General features: G+C 41.2%; 1 protein-coding gene across 1 annotated transcript in view; it reads right to left on the bottom strand.

The window, feature by feature from the left end:
• Positions 1 to 10,801, bottom strand: part of znf385d (zinc finger protein 385D) — a 75,028-nt gene extending 64,227 nt beyond the window's left edge. The window contains exons 1-2 of the mRNA XM_051407131.1: positions 10,534 to 10,801; positions 1,465 to 1,607 (exon numbers count right to left, since the gene is read on the bottom strand). Coding sequence (XP_051263091.1) covers positions 1,465 to 1,607; positions 10,534 to 10,555 — 165 coding nt within the window. The 5' untranslated portion in view covers positions 10,556 to 10,801. The remainder of the gene's footprint in view (positions 1 to 1,464; positions 1,608 to 10,533) is intronic.
• Positions 10,802 to 15,260: the final 4,459 nt, after the last annotated feature.

Genomic DNA, 15,260 nt, shown 5'->3' with positions numbered 1-15,260 from the left:
GTCTTAAAATGGCTCGTTTTTGTTTGATTCTCTCTCTCGTCGCTTTTTGTAACATACTTGATCCAATGTAAAATACATGGTATTGGTTATTATCAATACTTTAGAGATCAGTGCACCCAACCCCTTCCTTGAGGTATTTAGACATTTATTACACATTAGCAGCCTTTGTGTGTCTTCATTGATGAGAAGATGGATGTTTCTTTTCCAACAACAAACCTTAGAAGGAACACACACTGCAGTGCATTCAATGGAATAACTACTGTTAATTATTGATTTCTTTATCTAACTTGCTAATAATTGTGGAGAAAATATAAATGTCAATTTTATTTAATTCAAGTTAGTATTCATTTTGGAAACTTTATTCTCTATATAAGTTGAAGTTTCTGTTTACTTCACTTGAAAGTAGTTAATTAAAGTATATTTTTTCCAATAAGTTCCAAATTTGATTGTTTCTCTCCAGAAAACCTGAAAATTGTTCGTTTATTATTTAAGAAATTACAGACCAGTTAAATAAAGCATTACTAAATTATTTGCACTGCTTCGCTGCACTTCTGCTGTTGAACTCTTGCTTCCTCCAGATGGTGCGCACCATATTGCAAGCTTAGAGAGAGGTGACATACATTAACGCTTTAATATTCCAACCTGCCATCAGTGTAAACATGGAGCATGTTTTGCGATACATTAAGATGCACGAAAGGTATTCTTCAAAGCTGTTGTGTACTACAGCAAGACAACTAGGATGCCAACTTTTCAACATTTTCTGTGATAAACTCTGTTGCTGTTTTTAAGTTAAAAATAAAAACAGATGTGACTGTTAACAAGGAGATGAGTTGTACTCGGCAGCCAAATTCCTCAAAAAGAAATGACCTGTTCTCACTTTATGAGCTTTGGTTTTAGAGCCTAAAGACAGAGCTGTCATTAGAGAGAGTTGAATATGCAAACTATCTGCAGAATAAGTGCAATATCTCAATAAGCACATGTTTTCCATGAATGCTTCTCTGCATTTCTGCATTACTAAAAGAAAACTTATATAGTTTTAATAATAGAAATACACCGAAATGGTCAAGAATAAACCTTCACAGTTTCTATCTCGTAGCTACTGAGTAAATATTCGCATTATAAAACATACATTTCTCCCACAGTAAGATGTACTCCTCTTAAGTGGACTGTTAACAACATTAAACGTATTCCTTCTTGCATTAAAGCTTTAAAAGCATCATTTTAACGAGATGTTTCATGGGTAACAATGAGAGAGAGCTTTTTAAAAAGACGTATACATGAACTTGACCAAACGAGGTTGAGGAAGGTCAGACCTCGCTGCCTGAAGGCTAAAAGCTGCTTAGCTCTGACTCAGTGATAAAAATCAGTCCATATCTCCAATTCAACTCAAGTCCACCAGAATGACCTTAGCGGGGGGTCAAACCACATCTGAGAGCCTGTGAGCTGATCACATGAGAGACTCACCGTGTTGAATCCTGGGAAGAGGCGAACCGCTGAGGCTGTATCCAATGGAAACGGGAGAAACTGCTTCATGCCCAGTGAGGTCTGGATGGCAGGCAGGGTGGGGCGCACCAGGGCAGGCATGAGGCCATTTTGACATGTGTTACCTGTAGGAGGGAGAGCAAAGGCAACATGTTGAACTGCAGACAGCAACACAGACAGAAACATGAGCCAAAATCTTTCAGTTTACATCCAAGTGAACCTTCAGTGTGTTTTGTTTAGTCTGTTTCGAATGTGTCACAGTGTCTCTTTGTGCTGTAAAACATCTCATCTGTGTTACTATGTTAGTTCCAGTGATTACAATGCAAGCTGAGTTGATTTTAAATTGATGCCAGGAGTAAAAACGTGCGTCGTAACTCATCTGATTGCATGGAAATCCCCAAAATCTCCAATCTGGATGCTTTTAATGCTTGAGGCCTGGATAACCTTGAATTTCATACCTCTTTGGAGGATTTCTATCAATTCAAAGTAAAATATTTCATCCCTTTTTATAACAAAGTTTTTGGTTTGTTTTATTAGAAATTTAATTTTGTCTCAGAATTTGTGGATTTCCAAGCTTGTATAATGTTAGTGACAAAATAATCTCAACTCAAGGTCCACTTTCATGCTTTTTCTGAGCTTGAGTTGACATGATACATTTACACATGTTGATCCTGAGCTCAGGCATGAACTTTCACACTCAATGACTTCAGTGTAAAATAAAAAACTTTGAATCTCACACCACCATTTTTGGGGATATTCATTATCAGTGCAATATGTACCAGGCATGTTAAGACATTGATAATGGCATGGTCCATTCTTCACCATAAGTACTTTTACTCTCTCTATATATATATATATATGTAGACACTCAGTTTATGTACTGTATCTTTTGTTACTTAAATTAATACATTTTGATTGCAGGACTTCTGGCGTTGCTACTTAATTTTTTTCCACCACCGCCACGGTGAAGAGAATGGTCTCCATTACTGTCAATTGGCACAAAGATCTGGTCTGCAATAAACTAGCTGCAGGCTTGTGGATTCTCTGAATTCAGTTTCCTCTTGTAATCACAATCAGACCCAAATTATGCACTGAGAAGCAGTTGTACATGCAGATGACCACTGCATGATGCTGCGATGATGTTGATCTCTCCAAAACAGATGTTCTCATTCTGAAATTGTCCCCACAAATAGCTGATGTGGAATGACTGCAGCAGGCACAGTGTCTTATGAGATGATTCAATGGCAAGAGAGGCCTGGCCCACACATCTCTAGGAAAAACAAAAGTAAATACTTCACTTTTATTGTCATGTGAGTGCGCCACGCCAGCAGAGCGCTTTATAAACCACCAATTGGAAACAGCACAGGGCTGATTTCAACACGGCCGGATCAAAAAAAAAAAAAAAAAAAGGCAGAGAAAACCGTCACAGCCTTCCAAAACATTAGGAATTAAAGAAGCCATTTTGCAAAGCTGTAATGAGAACCAGAGGGATGATTTTTTTTTTTTTTTTTTTTTTTATCGCTGCACATTTAACAACAGTGGAACTCTGGGCCAGCATGGCTCTAAAGAGCTGGCAGATACAGTATCAAACCACCGTCTTGAGACAAATAAAAACAAGGTTTGCCACGTTTCAGTCCCCACGCAGTGGTAAGGGGTAAATAAAAAGCAAAAATCATAAAGACAAGAAGAGAAGAGGGAGAAACCACAGACTGTCCCCCCTTCTCTCGCTCTGTCTTCTGTCTTCTCCCTCCAGTCGCCGGAGCGCTGCCATCTGTTGGAAAAAGAACACATGCCGTCTCTCATGTGGAGGCACGTCCTAGTCCCAACTTTAGCAAAGCATGTCCTTCTGTAGGGATCATCCAACCGTGCCATCTCTCGACATGCCGGCCCTGACGTCAACCCGCAGGCACGCCTCACCTCACACCCAGCCAAATCCTCCATTCACAGCCCGACGTGCACAGTCAAAACAGCCAGTTCAGTCACACCAGGGCTGATGTGTGGGATTAGTGCGCAGCGAGATGAAGAGTGACAAACTGAAATGTGAATTTGTTGAGTGATAGGAGATTGAATCTAAAATGTCATCACGGCTGTCTGGAAGTTTTTCTACTCATAACATCACGCAAAAGTGATTAGTTCCACCAATGAAGGACAAGAATCAGTTTTTCTATTTACACTGTCACTTGTGGAAGAAGCATTCAGATCCTTTATGTCAAAAGCAGAAAGAAATACAATATAAAAACACTCTCATTTAACAGTACAAAAGTAGACGTCCCTGTGGAGAATGGGCCCTTCTGTGATATAATACTACTGTGCTATTAATTTTTCATAATGTGGATAGTTGAATCTATAAAAATGCATAATTTACATGCTGATCATATTTTTTTTTAATAAACAACAGCATGCTAAAATACTCACAATACTAACATGCTAATTTTTAGCAGGTGTTTACAATATGCACCATCATAAGCCGTCTCTGCACAGGAGGCATTTTATCTATATTTTTCTTTGTCTATCTCGCACATCTGATCAATATACAGTAGCTGTATTTTTTCTTTTGTTTCATATGTACTGTAACCCCAGTGATTTGTTTGTTGTTCTCCGAGCACTGCCAAAATGCAGGTGACCTACTGGGCCTGAACTGTGTCTACAGTAGACACAGATGGAGGACTGAAACAGCTGCAATTGCTACAAGGACACGCAGCAACAGCCCATTTGTTCCCTTTGGCTGAGCGGCCCCTCTGGAAGAAAACATGCTATTTTTGCTGTTGTGGCTGCATAAATACGAGTAGCCCATAGTTAGACCAAATTAAATTGCCATATCATCCAAGCTTTTATCACATTTTGGTAGGTATGCGTCCAGGAGACACAGAGATAGGGCTGCCCAGAGCTGTTAAAAAAAGTAAACAAAAAAGAAACGCAGCAAACCAATGCCCTATGTCCCCTGTCATGTGACACTGTAGCATCCAAACCAAACCCCTAAGGACGTGCGCCGGGCTTTGAAGCCAATTTGTCAAAGTGGCCAGACCGTGTAATTACAGCAATGGCGCCTGTCATGTGACGCACACTGGCCCAAAAAGACTTTTTCCCATAAGGTTACAAAAAGGTCACTGTGGCCCATAGAGGATGCGCAGTATGTATTCATCTGGGTAAAGCAGATTTTCATCCGCCACTGAGCAGCTTTCATAGGAACGAACAAAGTGCCGCCTCCACTGCTGTATCCAGTTCTCTTTATACATCCATGATCCAAACTTGGTATTGTTGCCATTGTTGTGAGGGCTGGTGAGTCTTTGGAAGCTGTGTAAATGATTAACAACAAATGGTATAACCAATGGGATTCTTCCGAACATCACAAAGCTTGACACATTTGCATCACATCGTGCAATATTGCCCTATATTGTGCTATCGCAAGACCCAATCTTAGCTGGCTAGTTGGCTGGCTTACATGCAGGCAGGAGTAGCAGGTCCCTGATTTGCTAATTAGCATTAACTACAAGTTCTACAGTTCATCCTGAGTCTGAAATTTCATAACAGTGGTGGATCGACTGACAGACCAACTGACAATGTCATCCCTAGACCAACAGTGTCGAAGAAGTCATAAAAAACAACCCCGTCTGGTCAAAGGAGAAATTGTTCGAGGACTTTTCCCTCACTGGACACAGTGTCTACTGTTTACTGAATTTAACCTCTTCTAACCTTCCTAAAACTCACACCGTTTGTGGTATAATAAGGCAAATTGATTTCCTTTTGTCTCCTGTTGTGAAAGGTCTAACACAACAATCGAAAATCTGGCAAGCATGCCCAAACACAAAAGCACATTCCAGCCTGCAGCAGGAGTTAGTGTTTCAACTCTCTTGAGCCTGATCATTTGTCACCACCAGCAAAAGTGCAAAATATAAGGCAGAGCATGAAAATGAGCCTGTGGCTGCTAATGTGAACTTTAACCCGGACCTTTGAGTGCCACACTAACTTCAAGATACTCCACCACCAAGACAGAAAAAGCTTTTTTACTGCAGGCTCTGGCAGAAAAGCACAGATGGCATCTGTAATCATCACTTTGTTAGAAGTGTCAATATTTGAATTTGGCTAAAAAAAATAATATTTGAGTTCTGTCGACAACTTCTAAATTTTGACTCTACCGGCAGAGCGAGGGGCCCAGGTGGACTGAGTCTCTCCAGCTGACACTGTCATCTACTTTGAGAGTCACTCAGGAGAGTCACTTCACGCTGAAAGGTCAGCGGGTGAAAGTCATTAAAATAACTGGTAGAAGAGTGTCAGAGCAGCCTGAGAGTTGGGCAGCATAAAACTGTGGAAAAGAGAGAGGAATTTACAGTTTTGTCTTGTCAGCCTGGTTTCATATTCTTTTCATTTTCAAGTTTCACTGAGATCATTAAACCAAAACTAGTCCAAATACAATACAAAATATCATTCAAATGAAAAGCCTGGTTATATCCCAGTATTGCCCCTTCTATACTTTCTGCACAGTGCTAATTTGTTTACATATTGAATGCAGTCTTGTAGCATAGAGTGAAGACTTCTCCCTATGAGCTCCCCATGCAGCCACTGACCGTAAGTATGTGATGGTTAAATATGAGATTTATACGTTTTTGAGGTTTTGAAATGTTTGTCTATGTAAAATATAACCACAGATTTGTGTTTTAGGCCACACAGAGTGCTGCAAACAGTGCTTACTTTCTGTCTGCAGCTCTCAAACAACAAACCTGAAACCAACTTACACCAGATATCTTTCTATATATGGGATGTGATTATGGCCCGATTTACCTGAAAGTGGACCACACACCTTTAACTCCTCTGTGTGTTATGTACAGCGTTCTATATACTGGAATATTTGATATGCTACATGATAGTGAATGAAAATGAGAATATGAGCACATCACTGAAATAATGAAAGTCTTAAAACTAGATTTCGACACAGGTGAGACGCTCTTCAGCTTGACAATGCCTCAAAATCAGGAACTAGGAGGAACTTAAAGCTGCATTAACAACGGGCCCTCGCACTCCACGCAACTCGGGGCGTGCTGCGGCCGCGTCACGTGCCGACCACAACATGAAAATTTTGCAGAAATCAGATCATAATCGCATCACAGCGCTTACTTCCTGTTGCCAGTAGGTGGCACTCTCACTATATCTGAATATTGTCATGTAGACGTGTTCAGGGCGGGACTCTTATCAAACAAGTGAAGTTTGGAGCCGAATGGACAATGTACACTCAAGTTACAGCAAACTTGTGTTTTGTGGCGTTAAATCAAAATTTCCCCAGCCCTGCCATTACATTATCAAATGTGTTTTGCATCTCACTATTACTGATATTATTACATAGACTGTTCAGGGGGTCTTATAGCATGTATTTCGTTGAGATTGGATCATGTACTCAGAAGTTATGACGAATCCCTCTTTCGTGGCGGGTCTATGAAATTGCACGCCACGCCACGGGGACGCTGTTCGACGGAATGTCGTAAATAGCACAACTTTTAATCACGAATGTCTTTAGATGGCTGTGTCAAAATCTGAAGTTGTTCCGATCAATTCCCTAGGAGGAGTTAGTTCAAATACAACGTGTGCAAATCGCTAAATCCATGGCCAACTTCCTGTTGGGTTTGGGCTATGGCACCCACTGGATTTTTTCTTCGTCTGGATAAGATCTACGAGTGTGCCAATTTTTATGCATATTGGTGAATAGTTACCAAAAGATAAAATGTGATGTGAAAGGTGTTGCTTTCGACAATGATTGTCTAACTCTGCAGGTCCCCTCAGTAACAGAGCATTTTAGTGTCTTGTAGCTTGTTGTTTTGGGTCAACTTTACTGTTCAGATTCACTCTCACTGCTCCCACAGACAAAAAAAAGCTCTAAAAAAACCCACTCTATGCCACCTGTTCAGCACCAAAGGTCAGACAGACAAAGTTAATAACACGCTTGTGAACATTTAGCAGCTTTTACTCTAAAGACTGCACACCTGACACAGCAGCTCATGCTTAAGTGAACAAGGTCAGTGGTGCATCAATAGTAACATAAAAATAAAACAGACCCTAACTAAAAAGTTGGCTAACACATTAGCAATATCAAATTCATAAGGCCATAATATGATGAACATGTGGTTTTCAGTTTCTTTCGGAGTTCTTCCTGCAAATGGCCAAATGAAACAAATTAATGCAGCTTTGAAGACCTTATCATGTCAGTTGATATTAATGCTTCAAGGCTGCATATTCATAAACATAATTTTAATTAATCTAATTACCACAAACCAGTTGACACATTGAACCTGGGGCTTTTGCAGATGATTTTTTTGCCTGTTTTTCCCAGAAGTGTAATGATGTAGAACTGAGATGAGATCTGACTTCTGGAAATATCTGAAACGGATCAGAATTGATTAACGTTTTTACCCACTGGCCTTTGTTTATCCATTCCCTTTTAGGCTGTGTTTAATGACGCAGCACATACAGTATGAGACATTAAGAGCAGCTCATTGGCCAGGATGTGTGAGGCTACTGTATCACGACGTGCTTAAGACTCTGACTGTCCTCTGCGTTGCCCTTCCTGAAAGATTCACTTATCTGGGCTCAAGCGTTTTTACTCCTGCGGCAGTATGTCGAGAGAGGGAGAGAGTAAAAATGATGTCTGGAGGACGCAGACTGGCATTAATAATTAATCATCTTGTGCCGCTCTCCTCCACCTTCCGCCTCGTCTTAGTGTCCTGAACCTGGCTGCTCCTCCGATAAGATCTGTCCAGAGAGGCTGAGAGAGCCCACGCAGCTGAAGAGCCACGAAAATAAAAAAGATTGCTCTTGCACACCCTTCTTATACCCTCAGCAAACAGAAATCCAATTATTAGATAAATCTGAATTCCACTGAAAGTAATTCGTATGCTGATGATGGTCCGAATGTGATTAACACCTTTTGTGTTTTCATGGAGTTTTGCTGATTGTATTCCGTGACCCTTAACATGCTCTGAGATCAGTACTTCCCTTCAAGCGAGGAGGATAAAATCATTTCACCCCCATTAAATGGAACAAAGTGACTACAAAGGGTAGATTTAAAACATTCTTATTTTTTTGTAAGCTACACTTTCACTGATTTTCCAATTAACCTTTACAGGATAAGCTCTGTGTTCTCATGAAACTTCATAAATCTTTCCAGCGTGTGGCATACCGCGTGCATTTGGCTCCGAGCGACATAACACACGCTGCCTCCATCCCCTTCAGATTAGCATACTGTAGCTCTTGCTGCTGTCATGAGTGGAGCTCACTAATAAACACAGCTGTCTCTGAATCAGATCCAACAATCACTTCCCATGCGCTCTGTAATCTGAGGTTAACCAAAAAGACGTTTACGTGCTGCTAAACGGCGACCGCAAAGCAAAACACACCGGATAGATTTCCTCTGGGCCTCCGACTCAACAACACTAATAGCTTGTGTGATTGCGGCACACAGTTAAGACCTATTAGCCTGCTGGGTTACAGTTCTTTTACTGTTCAGTTTTGATGCAAGACGGACATTTCCTTTTGCTCCGTTTGTTTTTCAGGAATCTTGTTTAGGAGAGGTCAAGAGTCTCGCAGTCTCTTCTCATATGTCACTGGATATTAATCACTTCAACAGAAAAACGCATTCCAGTCATACAGCAGCAATGCAAAGCTGGTAAACAAGCAGTGTTATTAATCTTTTAGGAGATAGCATCTATTTTCTCTGTGCAGTGCACTCAGGATTGCATTCATAAATGTTAAAATCCTGTACGCAGTGACCTTTACTCATCTTGTTTTTTTGTTTTACACTGAGTAGTGGAGATAAGATGGTTCGTAGTGCTTCGTCTGACTAAAGTGCAGACAAAACACGCATCATCAACCCCCGGAAAGCTCCCTGAACTGTGCCTTGGTTGAAGGCCGGGAAGCGTTCTCCTTTTTCACTTGTCGTGATTTTGGGTTAAACGGGGCCAAATTCCAAACTCATCCATCCTGCCAGACCTGCATCACCTTTTGTTTTTCTCTTTGCTTTCCAGATGCTGCACACCTGACCGACATCGGTGGTGGATCTCAAAGAGCTGAAGCTGTCTCTGCACCTGACAGCTTATTCATTTATAAGCTCCCAGCACTCTTTTCCTCCCTCCCTCCCTCCCCCAACCACCACCACCCCTCCTCCTCTGTGTATGGCATAACAAGAGAAAATCCTTCTCGCTCTTACAAGCCACGGTCTGTAACTTCAGATCGCTTTAATCCCCGGGATAAAAAAAAAAGAGTCTTTCATTTAACAAATCACCCCCTCAGAACTCGGGATCCCTGTGTAATTATTCCTCCTCTGTGACTGTAAGCCAGCCGTGAGAAGAGCACTTGACGAGAAGCCACTCGCGCATTAAGTCTTCCTAAGCCTCCTCCAGTCTCTTCCATAAAAACTAATGGAGGAGGGGGGGGGGGGTCCTTTCTCTAAATTTCTCTAAATATCCTACACAGAATATCAAGTGGCTCTCGAGGCAGGCAACCCCGATCTTATTGGGATTCCTACGGACAGTCAGCTGGTCAAACAGCCACACTGACATCCAAAAGCTTGGATTCCCAGCAGCCCAACCAGCAGCAGCAGGGATTTAGTCCAGTAAACCAGAGCATGAGGACGGGGGTTACCTGGTGAGCAGGTTCATTCAGCATTTTTAGGAGCCCTCAGTGTGCAACTTCATGCTTTCTCTCCCTTTTTTTTATTTCCCGCTGTAACAGCCACCGGCTCTCCTATCCATCTTTTTTAGTTTCCAGAACAAGTAACAGGCAGCCTGGAACACATTTACATTTAGGAAAGGGGGAATGTGCACTTATACTCTGCATTTGACTGTGATAAAACACATTTAGTGAACACACACATATAAAAACACAGGTCTCTTAGGTGTGTAACTTCACACTCTTTTCCTTTTTATGGAAACCAGACCTTCTTCTGTTATTCTTTCAGTATCCAGAACAAGTAAGAACACGCAGATATAGATGAGGGAATCTGCACAGGCACACAAGGATGAGATTTAAACATTTTAACACAACACAAACATGTAAATACAAACTCACCAAAGAACATGCTGCTCTCCATAGCTCCTCAGGCTCTGGGGTCTGCTGTATTTCCTCTCTGGTGCCCTGCCAGTGTGTGTGTGTCCATGGACAGCAGCCTGGGCATGTCTCATACACTCCTCAGGGGTGTGTGTGTGTGCATGTGTGTTCAATCCAGCAGCAGCGTCAATGACCAGTCTGCATGCTGCACGCCTCTGCTGTCTGTGGACCTCCGTATCTGCCTCTCTCACTCTCTCTCTCTCTCTCTCTCTCTCTCTCTCTCTCTCTCTCCTCACACTGGTCCTCCCTTGCCTGTGTCGTCCCCTCCCCTCCTCTTTAGCTCTTCCCCTCCCTCCTCCTCCTCTGTCTTCCTCCTCCTCCTCCTCTCTGGCCCCTCCACACACTGGATCCCTTAGCTTCTTTCCTTTCCCTCTCCGAGGTGTCTATCTACATTTTCCAGCAACAGCCTCTTCTCCACAAATGCCGCTCTCTCTCTCTAGGTGTCTCATCTTTGTTTTATGTGTCAACCATGCTTCTCTCTCTTACTCTCACTCCTTGCTTTCCCCCGCTGTCTCTCCTTTATTTGATCTTATTCCCCTTTCCCTGCTTCCATCTCCAGCTCGCTCCTTTTCTTCTTCTTTTTTCTTTACTCTGACTGCTCCCTCGCTCTCCCCCGGTTCTTTCTCTTCCTTATCTGTCTCTCTGTTTCCACCTCAGTAAATATATTTGCAGTGTGTTTTCCTCTCTCTCTCTCTCTCTGCCTTTCTTCACTTATCCTTTTTGTCTCTTATCATTTTCTCTCTTTCACTCAGCACGTTTGCATGCACACGAAAAAAACATTCCAGCTTACTGGGAGAAATCAGGTTATGTTGGAAATTGTGAAACACATAGAAAGTAGACTTCATCACACTGTGTATTAAAATTCTGGACCTGAGCATTTCAGTCAGGCAGGTGTTCATAAAATCTGTTATGTGAAACATCATTTAAAATACAAACTAATTAGTTATCTTTTTAGTGACTTTTAAAGCTGATCTCATCAATATTTTTATGATACAGTTAACTTGTGAAAAGAGTGGCTTGTAGTGACGAACCAATTTAATTTAATTTACGGCCGCAGTTTAATTGTTTTGGTTCACTCTCGCTGCTCTCATCAACCTCAATCATTTCCCCTGCAGCAGGCAGTTGTATTAAGCTAAAACCCTGTTGTACACTACCTGTCAACACCTTCTCACTCCCAACTCGTCAAATACTTTATTAGTGGCCCCTCAAAATATGAAGCTGCATTCCTTTCTGGACGTGGCGAGCTCCACTGTTAAGTTAGCAGGAATAAATGTGCATCGTCCAGTTACAAACTAAAGCTTGTGTGACTGTAACTTTGGTTAACTTTAGGCACAAAAACAGCTTGGTTAGGTTTAGAAAAGATCACTTACACTACTTATGTGATGTAACTTAAGTACGTTACTTAAAAGAAGTCAACACCGACTTTTGGTTTTACACGGGACCTGTGTGAAACCTGCCCGAATGGCGGACAGATAAAGTTAGCGTCCAGCTAATGAACATAGTAGATCATTTAGTCGCTAAAGAGTCAGATATTTCCCTCAGGAGATGGTGGAGACCAAACCAGAGCTAAAAGGAGAGACACAATCTGATGTAACAAGTTGCCTGAAACATAAATTTAAATGGATGTTACTGTTTCTCTGAATCTGCTAAAATTAGGCAGTTATGTGTTAACACGTTCACCATAACGACTTAATAAGTCGTCAAGTGACCAAGGAAGTTAAAAATGGACGATTAAAGTGCAAAAATAAAACGTCAGGAACAACAAACATTATTTCTTTATTCAGACAGACAGACGTATCGACCATTAACATTAATTCAAACAGTGTTCAATCAAATATGGTGCAGATCTTCTGTACAGCGCTCAGTGCTGCCCCCAGTGGCCCAACTGTTGTAATCACTCGCTGTAATATACCTTTTGCGCTGATCGCACTGCTGCTTAGAAACACTCCAGTTAGAAACTGAAAAAGAACTCTGGTGCCATTTTTGAGTTGACTTGCTGTATATTGATTAATCGTGTTTTTATTTTTTCCACCAAGGAAGATTCCCTACCACTCAGTAATAGTTTTCATTTTTCTTTGGTCTGTGTTGTATTTATTTTACAGCGATGAACCATGGATAATTTATTTCAAGGGTGTTGGTTATACAAAATGTTGTTGTTGTGATTTATTTATTTGTGTCTATGTTGGAACATTTGATGGCACAATGACAGGACAGTTTTTCCTTAGTGTGAATTCTACAAATATTCAACTGTTAAACTGAGTTATTTATAGGAAGCTACTGTTTTAGTCAGACTGTGGATTCAATTATTTTGAAACATAGATGTAACGATCTTTCCTTTCATCCCGCCGCTCTGCTGTCACACTGATACTTTCCCTGTCTGAAGTCTGTTTTCCAGCTGAAATATAGCGCGGTAATCAGGTTTCTCTAATCGCCTATTCCAATTACGGAAACCATGTTTCTTGTTTACATGACGTTAAAGAAATCAGATTACTGAAGAAAGCTGACAGTAACACAGTTACTTAAGTGCATGAACGTGCACTGATTGATTCTGTCTTTTTTGTCTTTGTCTCCCTCCCCCTTTTTCACTCCCATTTCACCCTTTGTTGGTGACACTCACTCTTTTGTTTTCTCTCTGAAGCTCACACACACATTCCCAGACTGTCTTTTTGTTGCATTTCACTCCCTTCTGTCTTGTTTTGCTCTCACTTAGTCTCTCTCTCTCTCTCTCTCTCTCTCTCTCTCTCTCTCTCTCTCTCTCTCTCTCTCTCTCTGTCTTTCGTTTCATGATTCGTTTTTTCTCCTCTCTGGCTGGTTGTAATCAGACTCAACAGGAGCTGATATCAGGCTGCTGCTACCCTGCTTCTGCAGCCATGATACACTGCTGCTGCTCCCCTCTATCTGTAGCCTACACACGAACACACACACACACACACACACACACACACACAAACACACACACGTAGGATCACAGGCACATAACATGGACTAACGTACACACACTCGCAGATACAGAGGCACAGACAAGCTCAAAAACAAATATATGTACAGACCCCAAAACACTGACAATATGCAAGCATGCTCGTAACACTGCCCCCCCCCCACACACACACACACACAGACGTATATACATGCATTCTTATAAAAACATATAAACAATAAACACACAGACTCTGCTAAACAGTAAAAGCAGGAAAGCACAAACAAATGTATACACACAAAAGATTACACAGTTGTATTCTCACACGGCCCCTTAAAATATGAATTATATGAAAGTTATATAGAACTTTTGACTAAATAAACCTGATAAGAAAATGAGTGTTATCCATTGTGGCAATGCTTTGTAGCTACAAGATGAGCAAGGGAATTCTTACAAATACATTTCCAGCCACCATCTCTGTTTGGTTGAATGAAAACAGTCTCACCTTGTGGACCTGCAAGGTTCATGATATTTTTCTTATCAGCAGCACAAAGGAATCCTTAAGGTGATGAGAAAAAATGTCTTTGTGTTGTCAATGCCAGGGTTTTTCCAGTTTGGCCTTGTATTTATCTTTGGGCTTACGCTGTGACTCAGATGTAATCGTCAATGCAAAATGACAATTACATAACAGGCACAATGTGAGAGGTGGGCAAATCATCTCATGCTTCCCACCGGGTATGATGTTCACTGTATGTTAGTATAAAGAATGGATTTGTCTGCTTTGGGGTTGTTGGTTTTTTTTCCTGTGTTTCTGGTGAAGTCGAAGCATGCATCAAGGGAGGCAGCAACACTGGATCTGTTCAGACTTTTACCGCTATTTACAGCTGGATTTGTGATACGACTTGCTAGCTACTGCTACTACTTTTAAATTTTTTCCAGGCTTGTTAAAGCAAGAGGAACAACAGGAAGCAACAAGATGAGGTGGAGGGAGGCGAAGAGGTGTGTTTGATGGATGTTGGCCACATTATATGGATTGCATTTACACACAAGACAACCTCCAGAAGTGGTCTAGCCAATCCGATCCCATTCCAGTTACAATGTGTGAATTTACACTTTCTTTTAGGATGTGGTTCTCCTGATCCAGAAAGAATATCCAGTTACGGATCGCATGTTAAAGCCAGGTTAGCTTTTCTGGTGTTTTTCTGCTGTTTTTAGTATTGAGCCAGTAATCCACATACCCGTTGCCAGTATACAGGCACATAATAAAGTAATTAATTTTCCGTGCTATAGGTTTCCATGCATTGCATTGTAACAAAGTCCTGGTATTATAGAGAATCAGGAAGATGTTGAGTAGAAAACAACTTAGCTTTAACTTGTGAGTCGCCGCTGATGGTGCCAGGCTGTTATTTCAAGGTTCAATTCACATGATTGGCATCCTATTATGCCTCCAGTGTTTCAGAGTCCATAGCTGTGACCATAATGCTGAAACACAAGATGGAGGAGCAGAAGCACGTCCTACAACATCATATATATATATATTTTTTTAAATCAGCTTCCTCCATCCTTTATTGCATCGTCTCCTAATTGATATGTTGTATTAAGATTTTTTTTTCTGGTGTAAAAACATGCTGACAGAGGTAAACACCGGCTGTATGCATGTTTAATTTTGAACATGTGTATGTGTATGTACTGCATGTATACAAGAAGCATACCAGTGCACATATTTGCACCTGTGTCTCCGTACAGATGTGTTATGTTTATACAACACTGA

The sequence above is a fragment of the Dicentrarchus labrax genome, unplaced genomic scaffold (genome assembly GCF_905237075.1).
Source record: "Dicentrarchus labrax unplaced genomic scaffold, dlabrax2021, whole genome shotgun sequence".
NCBI lineage: Eukaryota > Metazoa > Chordata > Actinopteri > Moronidae > Dicentrarchus > Dicentrarchus labrax.
The sequence above is the reverse complement of the archived record's forward strand: the minus strand, read 5'-3'. Positions and strand labels throughout refer to the sequence as shown.